At 42.5% G+C, this 14,826-nt stretch overlaps 1 protein-coding gene across 1 annotated transcript; it reads right to left on the reverse strand.

Moving 5' to 3' along the window:
- Positions 1 to 2,205: 2,205 nt before the first annotated feature.
- Positions 2,206 to 14,678, reverse strand: Orc4 (origin recognition complex subunit 4). The gene is made up of 12 exons (XM_037423478.2): positions 14,447 to 14,678; positions 14,238 to 14,328; positions 13,600 to 13,675; positions 13,405 to 13,490; positions 13,243 to 13,291; positions 12,352 to 12,500; positions 11,529 to 11,702; positions 10,842 to 10,928; positions 7,670 to 7,778; positions 5,792 to 5,887; positions 5,003 to 5,064; positions 2,206 to 2,649 (listed from the first exon to the last, which is right to left on the reverse strand). The coding sequence occupies exons 1-12, from the start codon at positions 14,590 to 14,592 to the stop codon at positions 2,464 to 2,466; spliced, it is 1,311 nt and encodes a 436-aa protein (XP_037279375.2). The 5' UTR covers positions 14,593 to 14,678; the 3' UTR covers positions 2,206 to 2,463.
- Positions 14,679 to 14,826: the final 148 nt, after the last annotated feature.

The raw sequence follows: 14,826 nt of genomic DNA on the forward strand, positions 1-14,826 counted from the left end.
GCTGATCAGATTTATCAGAGACTAAAGCGCAAACCTTTTTGTGGCGCATGTAGTAAGGCTGAACTAAAGCATTTAAAAATATCCGTCACAATCATCGGCCTACCGCAGCTTTGATAGAGCAGCAATGACGCTATTTATTTTTGATGAAAGGAGACATTTTCCTGAAGCAGGAAATGCTCTGACTGGTCCAATAAAGGATTGCTCATTCTCATCCATAACAAAGCTAGTACAAGATGCTTTCGCGCCTTGCACTGCAGCCGCTTTACAATGCTATTCGCGACTCGAGCAATTCATGCGGCACCTAGCGGCAATATAGAGAAACTGCGTACTGAGGTTCAAACAGTCCAAGCGCCAGTCGTGTACGGTAGGAGCATGGTAGAATGGTTCTGCCCGTGAAGAAAAAATGAACGGCCAAGCAGATTCCTTCTTTCTAGGTGAGGCACCAGTGTTAATTTGTTCACTCGAACCTATTAAATGATCATTGTATCCAGTGACTACACTTTGCAGCGGCGCCCGATGTAAACAAATTTCGCAGAGACGTGCTGCGCCATGTGTATTACACAACGCGACCACTTCAAGAACGCTGCCCACGCTTGCGGGACCACTGGTGCCGACTAAAATATGATGCTCGGCGTCAACAACCCGCTCCCCTTCTACAAAGCAGCAGTCAATTATTGAGTTTCCTGCAGTCACACTGCAGGAAACTCAATAATTGTGTTAGCGACAGCGGGCGCGGTGGCCTCCGTGAATCTGCCATGCTGCAACTCCGCAGCGTCCTCTCATGTTCATTTGAGTTGCGAATAGTACAAGGCGCAATAGAATCGTATAGGCGGCTCGCACCGCAAGGGACATTCAAGGACAATAGTCAGAGCAGAAATTTAGAAAAAAATTTTACTATACTAAAACATTCCCAGGCAACATTTTCATTTCCTCGTACCAATATAATTGTGTGATTACTGTGTTAAAGGAAAACTTCGCCTTAGTTGTCGGTTTCCCCAGCGTGCAACTGAGAGTGACCACTGTCAAAAGTGGGGGGGCTCAGCCCCCCTTGCCCCCCGGCTGATACGCCTATGAAAGTATTTGACATTTTCTGAAATATCCTCTATGAAGGCACACAAACTATGGAATCGTTCTAACATTGCTGTTGTTTTATTGCAATAGCAATATATTGACATTTGCATTGTTGGCAATGTGCTTTCATGGAATGGAGTGCATGCATGGCAGACACATGAAAGGTTAGCAAGGTCTTCAAGATTTTCTGTACAATTGAAAGCCAAATGGTGGATACATGCTCTTCTAATTCAGCCTTCTGCTGTTAGCGTGAATGTCGTCATGCAGACGTTTTGCACTATGCTGAGGAACGAGCACAGGCATTTGTGTCTCAGCTCGCGTGCCACCGATGACGTGCCACTGAGGTGCGAGACCTGCTAGTCGTGCCAGCATTCCAAGATTTCAGACAGTGGCCAGGGCTTTGTTCCTAGTTGCAGGCTGTCCCCGTGTATTTCAACAGAGGTCGTCAACGAAACTTGTAGAGCAAGATAATGTATTATAATGATAAATGTAATGCACAAAAGCACAAAGAACGCGGGGTTAACTTTTGCAATTTTGTAAGGTCAAGTAAATCAATAAAGTTTGTTGGGTACGTTCTCCTATGCACTTCGTTAGTGATAAACAACACGGTGATATTGAAAGACTACATTACCCAACAGTCATTCGTACCAAGATTCCTCAAACTTCAAGCAAAAGTTGAAGTACACTTAAAACATACATGAGGAAAAGAAAAGGAAGTAATTGGTGCCTGCGTTCCAGGTCTTACTAGAATGTAGCTGCTGAAGCGAGAAATCGCCCAGCATATTTTTTTATTCAAGGGTATAAGCAAGCTGCCAGTAACAACTCGGCCGTGTCGGTCACCTACACGACAATGCATCTTTGTCAGGAAGCTTTCTCTTTATAATCCAGATGTACCCCAACTACATGGCCACGTACAGCAGAAAATGTTCTGAATCTTTAGCCTATGACTTAGCGTGGTCACTCAAAAATGTTGTAGGCCTGTGTGATCAGATTTGGCTGCACGTTAAAGAACCCCAGGTGGTCGAAATTTCCAGAGCCCTCCACTACGGTGTCTCTCATAATCATACGGTGGTTTTGGGACGTTAAACCCCACATATCAGTCAATTAATTAGAGTGGTCACTCACACACGTAACTTATGACGCACGCAAATCTTCGTATTTTATTGGTACGCCGCAACCTCATGCAAAACAATAGCGCTGAACATGTGCAAACAGATTCGGTTGAGGAAGGGGCAACAGCAGAGGTTCTTAAGCACTCCCATAACTTGACGGTGTACTCCGATGCCAGGAATGTCTTCGAGAAGGAATGGTGATCACAGGCACAACAGCTGGTCTTCAAGAGTGGCAACACCACCAATACGCATTAGCCACAAATGCAACGTCAAGAAGCTGTTAGCTTCCTACGACGGACACGGCCCAATGGGCGAGTTCGGTAGGCAGGGACGAGGACCTGTGCACCACCTCGTGCACCTGTGACGGATCGACGAGTAGCTGCATGAGCCGGAATTCGTACTGCACGGTGGCGAGGCTCCGAGACACGGGCAGCACGAACTCTGACGCCTCCAACTGCTGGAATGCCTGGGAAAGTTGGGGAAGATGGAATCAGCAATGTGCTTATCAAAGGCAGCTTCACATGACCGAGAGACCGGCTGGGTTCTGATATTTCAAACAAGAATGTAGCAGTTATCGCAGAAATTGCAGTGGAAGGCTTTGCCTTTATTCTTAATGTGCAGCCAAAATTTGTGGTTTATGAAGTTTACTTGTGGAAGTACTCTGGAACTCTGCACAACCTATCTTTCCATTATAGCTACATTATAACAACATCTATGCACATTTCAAATGGTATGAATCAGTATTGTCGGTGCTGAACCCATCACTGATGTATATCCATGTCAGCACGATGTAGGCCTTCTTATTTATAGGTTGCAACACTATGATATTTTGGTGCTGCAATCTCTAAGTGCAACATGTAGGGGTATGCTGGCAACCGAACAGCCTGACACTTCAATTGCTTAGAAAATAGCAGCACGATAAAGCTGTGAGACAAAGAATTTTAAAAGCAATGAAAATTTTTTCTTGTCTCCCAAACTTTTTCTCTTGTTCTTTTTTTATTAGGATTAATAATTTAGGCTCTTTCTTTGTCTTATAATAAAAAGATCATCCTAGCGAAGCTCTCTCTCATCGGTCTTCACATGGGATTCAGATGGAAACTTTCACATGGGATTCAGATGGAAAAAAGACACAAAAGTGGTATGGCACTCCCTTTGAGCAAGTTCCCACGGACAAGTTCTTCAAGCAGACAAAATAAACACTGCTATCAGGCTGGATTGAGTTCTTTAAAGAAAGATTTGCTGTGTTCTGATAGTGGTGAGCAAAAGTCAGCTGTGAAAAATACATTCTGATCTAAAAGCTAGGCTTGCGCAAATATTAAATTTTAGGTTAGAAGAGAATAATGATTTGGTTTGAGTAATTTCAATTTCAATTCGAAAAGTATAGATTGCATATAGTAAAAAAATTAGCATATTTGTCATGACCAAATTAACCTGCTAAATATTAAAGAAAAATTGGAACAAGGCATGCACTAATGTAAATCTTTTTGGTTTAAAGGAAAGTGAAACAAGTTTTAATAGTAGCAGTGGTTTTCAGTAGAATGCAAGTGACAACTAGTCAAAGATGTTATGTTTTAAAATTTACTATATTTTAAGTGTATAGGCCGGAAGCTTTTAAGCTTAATAAAAACGCCAGGCCTGCATGGAGAGCAGAACTGCAGCACTATTCCAGCAAAAAGGTGGAAGAACGGCCTTTCAGAGCCTTCTTTTAACACTCTTTGGGTAACTGCTGTAGCACACTCATAAAGTATCATCCACTACGCCATTAATGACTACATAGTAGGCAGGCATTCATTATGCCATCCTTCAGAGAAGGTTGGCACTCGCTGCACACTTGCAAGGATCTTTGCAATTTTTTTTTGTGCTGTGACTGAGGATGATGAATTATGCCAGAAGCTTTTGTAATCTCCACAATCCTTCACAGTTGGTACGTGCCACAGTTTAACGGTGAACAAGATCAAGCTCTTGTAAAGGGTTGGAACACTTAATGACCCACTCATTACACTATTCGCATTATGTGACACCTGGTTGTTCCTTTGCTGTTCTAAAAGGCTTTATCACTCACATTAACACGATTACTTTCTCGGCATCAATCCTACCTAAGGCCAGTTTGCAAAGACGTTCTAAGAACCAGCATGGCTTAGTGTTATAATATTGGACTGGCACGCAAGGGACCCGGGTTCGAATCCCATTGTGTCCTTGGTGTTTTTTATTTGCAATTATTTACCGAGTTTTTTTTTTCTTCTGTGTGATGGTGGTTACGGACACCTGCGGCGGCGGCGGACAACTACGGCGCGCAAGCAACTTGTGTTGTGATCTCATAACAGCTTTCGCTGTAAAAAGAATCGATCTGGGGATAATACGTTAACCTTCAAATTGAGCTTCGCGGCAGTGCTGACCTTTCCTGTAAAGATGTAATCACGGTATAGCACTCCTCCATTGTAGTGAAGCCGCATTTACAAGGGGTTGCATGCGGATTAATACGTCTACACGTTCACATTTTCCAATAATTTAAATGCGAATCACAGCGAACTGGAATACACTAATATTTATTAAAATATTTGGACACGCTTACTACACATTAATTTATTGTTAACGACTCACCCTGCCAACTTGGCTGCTGCCTGTAAGGGCTAGTAAATGTTCATAACATAGCAACATTGGAGACGTATGCACCCAGGGTACCCTTAATTTAAGTTCATGCTATTCCCCTTTCTAGTGTCACGGCCGCAGACTTCAAACACTTCAAAGAACCAGGTTGGTGAGCGTGGTTATCGCTGCCTTCTTGAAATAAGTCCAGAAAATAATGTAAGTTGCGATACCTTCATAACAACGGGCTTGGTGGTTTCCAGGGACGACTTTCCAGCTGCAAATTTTAAAAACTCTGCAATGGAAAAGCAAAGAAAAATGTGCCACCTTTACACTAAGTTTTGCCACCGCCAATGGAGAGAAAAGAAACGCTTGTTAATAAATGTCGCGAGATCGAGCTTTTGCAGCAATGTTCAGGTGGATTATGGTGCACTCATCACTGAGCACATCGGTGCTTTACAACTCTTGTAAAAGTTACGTGCACTATTTAAGCCGAGAGTGGGTTATCATGGGCACATATCTCGGAAAACAGTGCGCATGTTTGAGGCCAGCTGGTAGTCCACTGACATTTCTTTAGCACAAACTCCAGATACAAGGGACGCGAAAATTGCTACGCACACTGCCACTTCTGCGTATTGGGACTTTTCCGTCTCTTTTCACTGAAATTTATGCTAAAAAAAGTATTGATTCTTGGAAAACTGGAAGTACATTTTGATCAGTCGAGGATGTTTCTGAGGTTCAACGTTCTTCAAAAGCTGGCGCCAATATTCAAGGAGAAAGCGTGCAAGGTAGCAATGCAGTTGTTTACATAGTGACAGCACGCTGTTATTGTAATAAGCCAAGTTTCTGAAGCACTTTCATTACACAGGGGCAGGGGCGGGCCCATAAACACTGCTTCTTATTGCCTGTACTCCATGCACAATTTTGTACTGCTTCTTCAACAACAGCTTTTTATTTTCCTTCCCATAAACAAAAGTTCAAAATTATTTCCTTTTATTAATTACTTGGAAGTTCTTCCTTACCTTTATAAACCATCTCGAAGTTGAACGGCTCTCCGTCATAGATCTTTGTCAAGTGCACCATCGCGATGACCAGCGACAGCTCTAGCATTGACAACCCTAGAATCCAAAGATACACATGAGACATACGCACCTAACAAAGGCAGATCAGTGAAGCAGTAAAGAATGATGTTTCTCTTTATACCTGTGAAAGGTTTCTTCCTAGGAATAATTAAACACCAACACATCAATGCTTAAACACCAAGAAATGCTCGTCGCATGTGGACTTAAAAGCCTGTGTGAAGCGTAACGCGCACTTCACACTCTCAAAAGGGCCCTGAAACATTTTTTCGGCATGATCAGAAAACGCTGCATTGAGGCTCCCGAAAACGTGCGAGCCAAATGTTATAGCTTGGCTCACAGCCTAAAATTTACAATTAATTCTTGAAGTCAGCTATCAATCGTTCCCTCTTCTTTCTACAAATGATGCTGTATATCCGAATTAAAGGCCATTGGCTGATTCGAGCATTTCTAGCTGCACAGTTAATGGCCACAGTTAGTGGCCACTACAAGAAGCTGCCACACGACTTCATGCGCATAGCAAGCCACGCGTTCGGTGGGAGCAAGAAGGGAAAGCGAGAAAAACGTGTTTAATGTCATGACTTCCGCGTGCCAAAACTTCTTTCCCCTGTGCCATTCCTTCCTGTTTAGCTTCGAGCATGCTCATCGAAACGAGAGAAGAGAGAAATTGCAGCATGCAACAAATCTCCGCAACTTCACTCGTATTAAACAAATAAAAAAAAATTCAGCGGTTAACTCGTGAGGCAATAAGCATCTCTAGTGAGGCCATTTAGATTTTTAATCAAGTGCTGCAGGGCCCCTTAAAGGGCCCTCAAATATTTTTCCAAGTAGACATGGAACGGATTCACTAAAGGAGCTCATTGCCTAACGAATTTGCCGTTAAAAAAATGTTTAGAATTCGCTGCTGCAAAAAATTTATAGAATCTGCCCAGTACAGGCAGAGTTACAAAGATCTGTCACACACTGCAATTGCATTTTCTCTTATGTTGTATTGACGAAAGCAGCATAGTGAGCTCGAGCACTTTCTCTCTCTCTCTCTTTTTTTTTTGTCCCCATTGCGCGGATTTCCAGCGCGATTGCACGCGCATGTGCAGACAAGTCATGGCTTCCCGCGTGGCCGCAGTAATGACTGAGCGCGCTGTGCTCAAATCAGCTAATGGCCGGCACTTGGTCTGGGACGTAGTGATTTTTGAGCTTACAGAGTCATTTGTCGAGAGAAGAGAAAAAGATTTCTAGCTGACTTTGAAAACGTATTGTAAATTGAAGGCCGCGTGCTGCACTATGTTGTTTGGCGTGCGTGTTCTCGGACGCTTCAACTATCACTCCGTAGCATTTCCTGACCATGCTGTAAAAGTTCTGCAGGGCCCCTTTAAACCTATGCTCTGTCTCAGTAGTTCCATGCACCCCTGTGGAAGCAATAAGTGTGGAAGCTACAAGAGATCAACAAATCAAGAGGAGAAACACATTTAAAAGTATAGCTGCCTGCACAATGCTGCCTCACTTTTTAATGTCACTGGAAAAAAAATGCCTCTATTACTATTTGGCAATGTGCTCCAATATGACAATCTCATAAATATATCAATCAATCAATCAATCAATCAATCAAAAAAATCAAGCAGTCATTGTTCTCTTGTGTCACAAAGTGCACATAGGAGTGAGAAATAAAAGCCGCTGTCTCGGCCGATTGATGGTTGCTCACCCCTGTAATGTGATCAACAATTACAAATGGTAACGTAAAACGAATACACAGTAGTGAACGTAGTCTCAGCGGGATATACTGATACAGCGCATGTGTGTCCATGTGTTCGCACGTCAACATACCTTTCAGAAGGGCAACATTGGAGTCTTCAAGTTGCTGCCTTTGAGACTCAAGGAGGTGGACAGCATCCAGTTTTGGACTTTCTTCCGAAAGGCGCATAACAGGTGGCAGCTGTAAAATTCATATCCAACAAAACAACTGCACCTTTAAATGTTGCAAAACGGCAAACTAAAGACATAAAAAACTAAATACATACATCCAACTAACGGGCAGCTAGCAAAATGAAGTGGATGTGTTCACTTGTAGAAACATGCATTAGACTGATTGCAGTAGCCTGTAGAAAAGTTGGCATGCATATGGCTAGTCTCCTAACAAGATATGCAAGAAAGCCGAGAAACAGAAATCTGTGGTTTGCTATGACCATATACTGTCACATACTTCAGTTTTAAAGGGGCCCTACAACACTTTTTGAGCATGGTCAGTAAACGCTGCCGATCGGTAGTAGAGGCTCCCGACAACGCGCGAGCCAAATATTATAGAGCAGCACGCTGCCTAGAATTCAAAAGAAATTATCAGTTAGCTAAAAACTGCTTTCTCTTCTCTCAACAAACCCCGTTACTCGCCAAAAAATCACACGTCAACGACCCATATATCAGCCATTGGCTGATTTGAACATGGCGCGCTCGCTCGTTACAGAGATCGCCGCGAGAGGCCGCTACTTGTCCACGCATGCGCGCGATCACACTAAAAAAGTTTTGCATTCGAAGAAAAAAAAAAAAGTGCTCAAGGTCACAAGGCACACGTGACGTTTTTTTGTGGCCCTGCCATCTCTCCCTGCTTAGCTTCCAGCGCTTTACTCGGGACGAGAGAATGCAATTGCAGCATGCGACAAACCTTAGTAACTCCACTCACACTGGACGGATTCTTAAAATTTTCGCGCAGTTGAATTCGTGAGGCAGTAAGCTCTTCCAGTAATTCATTCCATGGTTACTTAAAAAAGTGTTTCAGGGCCCCTTTAAAACAAAATTATTTAGCATATTACAGACCATATGCGATTCGTTTGACAGCTGGTTTGGTTCATTTAAGTTTGCTTTTTGTACCTTGTTCAGAAATTTCTGCTTAAGGCTCATTAATTAAAAAACTCGGGCACAGTGAATTACTCACTAGCTCAACATTGTTAAAATTAATTTGTGCAAAATACACGTCTTCAAACATACTCGCCTATGTATTAGATGTAACTATATGAGCAAGCTATAATGGAACGTTACTGCCCATGGTTCAGTGCGGCGCATAACCTGATGGTCATAGGTGTTCGCGTTTCAGATGCACATGCTGTGATTATGAATCACGCCACAGTGGGGTGTTTCAGCAACGTTGTGGGAAGCTTTGTCCTATTGTGTCCAACAAGTCTATCATAAACGAGAACAGTTTTGTTGCATATGCTGTAATATATCAAATTGCTAATCATTCCGTCAAAACAAATCTAGCACATGAAATGTTATGTTTGCCACAATATACGTATATATAGAGCTGCCCACAAAAAGTGGTTCATGTGTTAAGTACAAGGATTGCTAAATAAAAGGCTACTAAAGGTACATTTTTAGCTTTATTTCCTAATATTTATTCGCTATCCTCTTTGGCCCGGTTTATTAGGTCCCATTTTCAATCACTGCATTATATAAGAACTTCCTCTCTGCAGTGGTGCACCATAGTGAAATGTTGGTACATAACTCGAAAGATGAAAAAAAAATAAATAAATAAAACAGCGTCACCACGAAAAAAGGAGGGAAACAGTGCCCGCTCTCGTGTCACCTTTCTTTGTCCTGTGTTCACGCCGTTTTTTTCAACTTTTAAACATTTTAAAAATTAATCTATAGACCCATTAATTTTACGCAACTCGAGGTAGTTCTAGGTTCTGTAGATGTTTTGTAATCAGTCAGTGTCAATAAGCATTTGATCGACAGATAAAAAATTAAGCAAGAAGATTTGTGGCCTTCCAAACACACCCAAAGTATACAGAGACGGTCGACACATTTGTCAAAAGATGTCATGAAGAAATACTGAAAATAAATAGGAAGAAACGACAAGAACTTCAAATACCACTCAGAAGATGATACTGCTCCGATGAACAGAATTTATTTCACGTATATTCAAACAGTTGGCTTTATTTTTGGAAGATTGTCGGCGTGCAGCAGCTGCCCACCAGCATGAGAGGGACTGTGCATCGACGGCCGTGACATCAAAAGTTGTGGATGCAGGGCGCGCTTTTTTCTCTCCAGCTACTTCCCCTTACGTTTACCTCCCACTCTCCTTTTTTCACAAAAGCACTGAGGTGTGCCCAGCCTTTAGGGTAGTTGTTCTCAAATTAAGGTCTGAAAAACTATTTTTGGAGTTTATGAAGTCCATATTCGGGGAAAAAAAGGAAAAAAAAAAACTTTTTCAAGCCACACTACGACCCACGACGACAACCCCTTTTAATTTGCATGCTTCTCCGCATAGTATTTTTACCCTGCGGCAAAGCTGACTTATGCTGTCCCTACTTTGTGATATGGATGTCGAGCTTATGTTGCAGTTCTTTTACGACAAACGCATGGCATGCTTTTTCCAGGCTTGCAAACTCAAAAAGCAAATGCAGCCAGTAACAGGTTGAGTGTGACTGCAGACCTTGGAACTAACCAGTAAGCTGTTGAGATCGAATTGTCATGGCACTTAGGTTTGATCGTTCTTTACCAGGTAGAAATAAAGCTGACCTATTTCGCGCTGCACGATGCATTAACTTATGACCCCAACTTTTGCTCGCCGCAAAGGGTCCCCCATAAATTTCACCCGTCAATAAGGGGTCCCTGAAACATTCAAGTCAGGTTATCACTGCTTTAGGGGCTTCCTCCACCTGAAAGCATAGTTCAGTGCTGGTGCCGACCAAACTGTTTATAGAAACCGTAGTGAGAGCAGAAACACAGGCGACGGCTCGCACTGTCCAAGATTAGCGCGCCAATTTATGAGGACACAAACTGTCACCTCCCTTAGTTAACGAAGGGGACGTTAGACGCGGTAGCGTGTGAAAAATACAAATGCATTCTTTTGCACCAGTTTCTGCCGGACCTGGAAGGTTTGTGTACAGATTTCAGCACCAGATCCTTCAGTATGGCTGGAAATACCGGTGGCAAAAGTTTTGTCTAATACAAGCCAGACTAGCATGGTCAGAAGCATTTACAAGAAGAAGACAAATCATACCAACAGATACTGCATAGCCCGAATGTCCTTGTTGGTTGAGTACAGCCGTTGCAAGGCTGTCCTCACAGCACTCTCTTGGGCAAAATCCTGCAGAATAAACCAAATTTCAGAAAAAGGAAAAACACAAGGCTCTGTTTTGTCTACACCGATGGCATCTACCCCTACTCAATCACACTAACACACTGTGGGCATGTTCAAAGTCCACTCAAACTTGCCTCTACTTGGGGAATTTGAAGTGTTTTGTTGTGCCTAGTCACAAATCTTCTGTTAATGTTTTAAAGAAATAAGGCACAATATAAAATGTGCAATTTTTACATGGGATGTATTCTATCAAAATGTGCTCTTTAAATTGGGGTATTTTTATGGCATACTTGCTAGGCACATCTGAGCAGATAAACTAACAATATCACATGCACGTTGGTACGTTGCCCGCAGTTGCCTGTCTGTCAGTGGAAAAAGTGCAACCTCAAGAGAAAACAAAGTTTTTCCCTCCCATCAGAATAGGAACCGATGCTTCGTGAAATGTGACCTTTCTCATGGGTCACCTACTTTCATAGAGGAATTAGAAATAACAAAGTTTTTTTTTCTCATAAAAACCAAACAGGCATGATGCTGGGCCATACCGAACTACGAGTGCCCCCCTGTGATCTATCAAGAACCGTCAATAACAAGACACCTGGTTATCACCTTGACAGAGGCGTTCCATTCTTCTCTCAGCTTTCTACTTCGAAAGTCGTTGGGCAAGGACAGGTGATCAACCATGATGCCGAGATATTCCTCGAAGCTGAAGTTGGGGAACAAGTGAAGCTGGCGATGGGAGAAGCGAGACTTGACTCTCTTCTCGAGAAGTTCAACGGCATCCTGAAAAGTTGCACATATGATGTAACTCGCTAACTATATCAAGAGCCTCGACACACGCGTAATCTGCGTAAAAAAACCGAAGAAAGAACCTCAGGCTCACGCGAAACACACAGACAGTAAGAGCAACAGCTGGAAGAACGACCTTTCTAAAGCTCGTTGACAAGTCTTTTGCGAAAACTGATACAAGTACAACTCATATGGCACCCACTGCACAATGATTTTCATAATTTTTATGCAGTAAGGAAGCTTTCACTCTGCCATTATTCATCAATTTGCGAAGAATCGAGGTACTTACTACACAAGTAAGGCATTATGCTTACTCTGTAGATCCTGCGGCTTATGGCGAAGAATTATGGCTGAGCTCTTTTTGTAATAGGTAGGAAGCATTAAACAACCCACTAGATGTGCAATTCACATTATGCAATGCCTGGTTGATAGTTTACCCTTTACCCGCTCAATATTACGTATGTTAAGTGATTCCTTGGCCAGCACGACGCCGACATACTGAGGAGCTGCCATGTTTCACGGGTCTTTGAATGATCGATAATGTTTTATGGTGTCTTTGAACAATCAATTACATACATGATTATGTATGATACGGCCAGCGTGAAGGGCCTAGAGCAAGAAAAATGGGAGGAATGTTACTTACGAGCCGGCAGGTGATTCCAATAACTAATATGGGTGCTTGAGCCGACTGCGCAACATCAAACAAATTGTACAGAAGAGTTTGATTCTTGTGGGAGCAAAACATGTCGAACTCGTCCACAACAAAGACAATCGTTTTGCTTTGCTCGCCACCTGAAATAAGACACAAATCAGACAGTGCGCATCATAAAACTGAGGACAAAAGCTGGCAACACAGCAAGACGTTTCTTGGTGTAATGAGTGTTTGCTGATAGTTGTAGTTTAACGTGAAGACATAAACACAGAGACACACAACACAGGAAATGTGTTTGGTTTGGTATTGTTTGGTATGTAGATGTACTGTGAAATCCCAAGCAAGCTCTGCTAACACAAGCAAATGCCCTCCTTCCTTTTTTTGGGTGACTTGAAATATTCACCAGTGACTGGGCAAGTGTCCACACTCTCTTCTTGCCATTTTCACTGTTTCATTCCCTGTTTTTATGTGCCCAACATGGTCACATAAAAACAGTGAATGCATGTTTAGTCATTAAAGCATGCCATTAGATGTGCGGGCATGCCCTCTTTATTCCTTACGACTCTTTCACTGCTATTTAGAATTTCGATACGCAACTGAGCAAGTGCCCTTCCTCCAAATCTTGTATTTTCTTTCACAGTAGGGGGGCATATTTTGTGGGGATTTTATGATAGCCCCAATACCACACATCATATTCTCAGGTACGCAAACTAATGTGTGCTGAAATAATACATTTGACTCAAATACCACAATGTTGGGCCATTGTGGTAACATGTGTCTACAAAATGGATGCTTACAAATGGAGAAATAGCGTTCACAAGAGGATGCTGGCACTGAGGTACATGAGATACAAGAAGTAGCAGCAAGTGCTATGTGACATACCCGATTTCAGACATTCTAGTAGAAATGTAAGGTTCTCGGAAAAGCTTCCCTGAAAAGATGGTGAGTGAAAAGAAGATGCTACTCAGTCATGGCACGAACACTTCTTCACACTTCTAGAAAAACGAAATACCGCACTGAAAATGCCTCCGTGCAAGTACTCACAAATACTCTGTCGCCAACAACGTTCTCTAAATGCAGCTGTCGCGTAATGTCTTTCAGAGCAATCTTGTCATCCGTATGAGTAAAACCTGTGCAGAGGTGTATATGTGCGTCTATTCGTAAGTCTCGACGCTACCAGAATTGGCAGAGATTCTATTTCAAAGAACAGTGGAAGGAAAAAGTACGAATGTCACTCACCATTCAACTTAACGAGAAGGTAGTTTGAAGCGATCTCCTTGCGTTCGGAGGCTCTATCTAGAACGGCCAAAATCAGCTGAAAAATACGCACGTCAGGATGCGCTGAATGAAATACCATCCTGTGACTTATTTTTTGTGAAATTTTTCAAGTATGCCTTACATTTGTTTTTACTCTTTCATTTTATCCCAATTGTTGTGCGTGTTAATGATTGCATAATAGCAGCATATTGCAAGATCTGAGTCTTTTTGTTGTTGTGCACTGCATTCCTTTTTTTTTTAACTTTCTTCATAATTCCGTCATTCCTATATGCTTGGCAAATATTCTGACGATTGTATCACTGTTGTGTAGTTGACGAATTACCTTTTAAATTTAAAAAAAACTTTTTATTATTGTCTTACATTTTTATAAACTACATTTCTTCAAAATGCTACCTCCATACGACTCCTACAGCCATGACCAGCTTTTTACACAAGCTTGCGTTCCAAATCTGTATTCGGAATAACTGACCTGATATAATAACGGGGTAGTATATGCACCTTAATGAGCAGGCGACGTTTCCTTTTTTTTTTTTTGGGGGGGGGGGGGGGCAATGATGGCAAAGCGAGGATTAACAGAGAAGCGAAATCATTGAACCCACCGATGTCTTTCCGCATCCTCTGGGTCCAACTACCAAAACGGAGTTGCTCTCGCCTAGCTCGACCGCTCTTGACAACAATTCTTCCAGTACGCTGCAGGCAAAAAAACGTGCCGATGCAACCGTTTGACAGGATCGTTTCTTTTACCGCAGCATTTACGTCACACCTGATCGGTGCATGCGACTTGAGAGCACTCTGAATACAAGCTCACCGCTTTTGCTCGCCGTAGGACTTCAACAGGTCGGGTTTTGCTTGCGTGTCGAGGTTTCTCAAGAGACGCTTCTTCACCTCGATGATCCACGTTCCAGCGCCACTCCGCGAATCACCTTTGAGGGTGCCATCGCGACCTGACATCATCAGTACTGCGATTTAGAGACTTGGGAGTCTTTAAAGTTGTCTGCTCCGTTCGCTGCTCCCGCGCTTCTGCTGCCTAATGGATTGGATTGAGTGCGTACTGCATGTATTGTTTACAAAATATCGGTGTCTTCGGCTGCTTCAGCCCACAAATGCATAATTAACGTTTTTAAAACTATCACTACAATTTCATTACACAAGTAAACAAACAGTAAATTGTTATAACAATCAGAAATT

The sequence above is a fragment of the Rhipicephalus microplus genome, chromosome 4 (assembly GCF_043290135.1).
Source record: "Rhipicephalus microplus isolate Deutch F79 chromosome 4, USDA_Rmic, whole genome shotgun sequence".
In the NCBI taxonomy this organism is placed as follows: domain Eukaryota; kingdom Metazoa; phylum Arthropoda; class Arachnida; order Ixodida; family Ixodidae; genus Rhipicephalus; species Rhipicephalus microplus.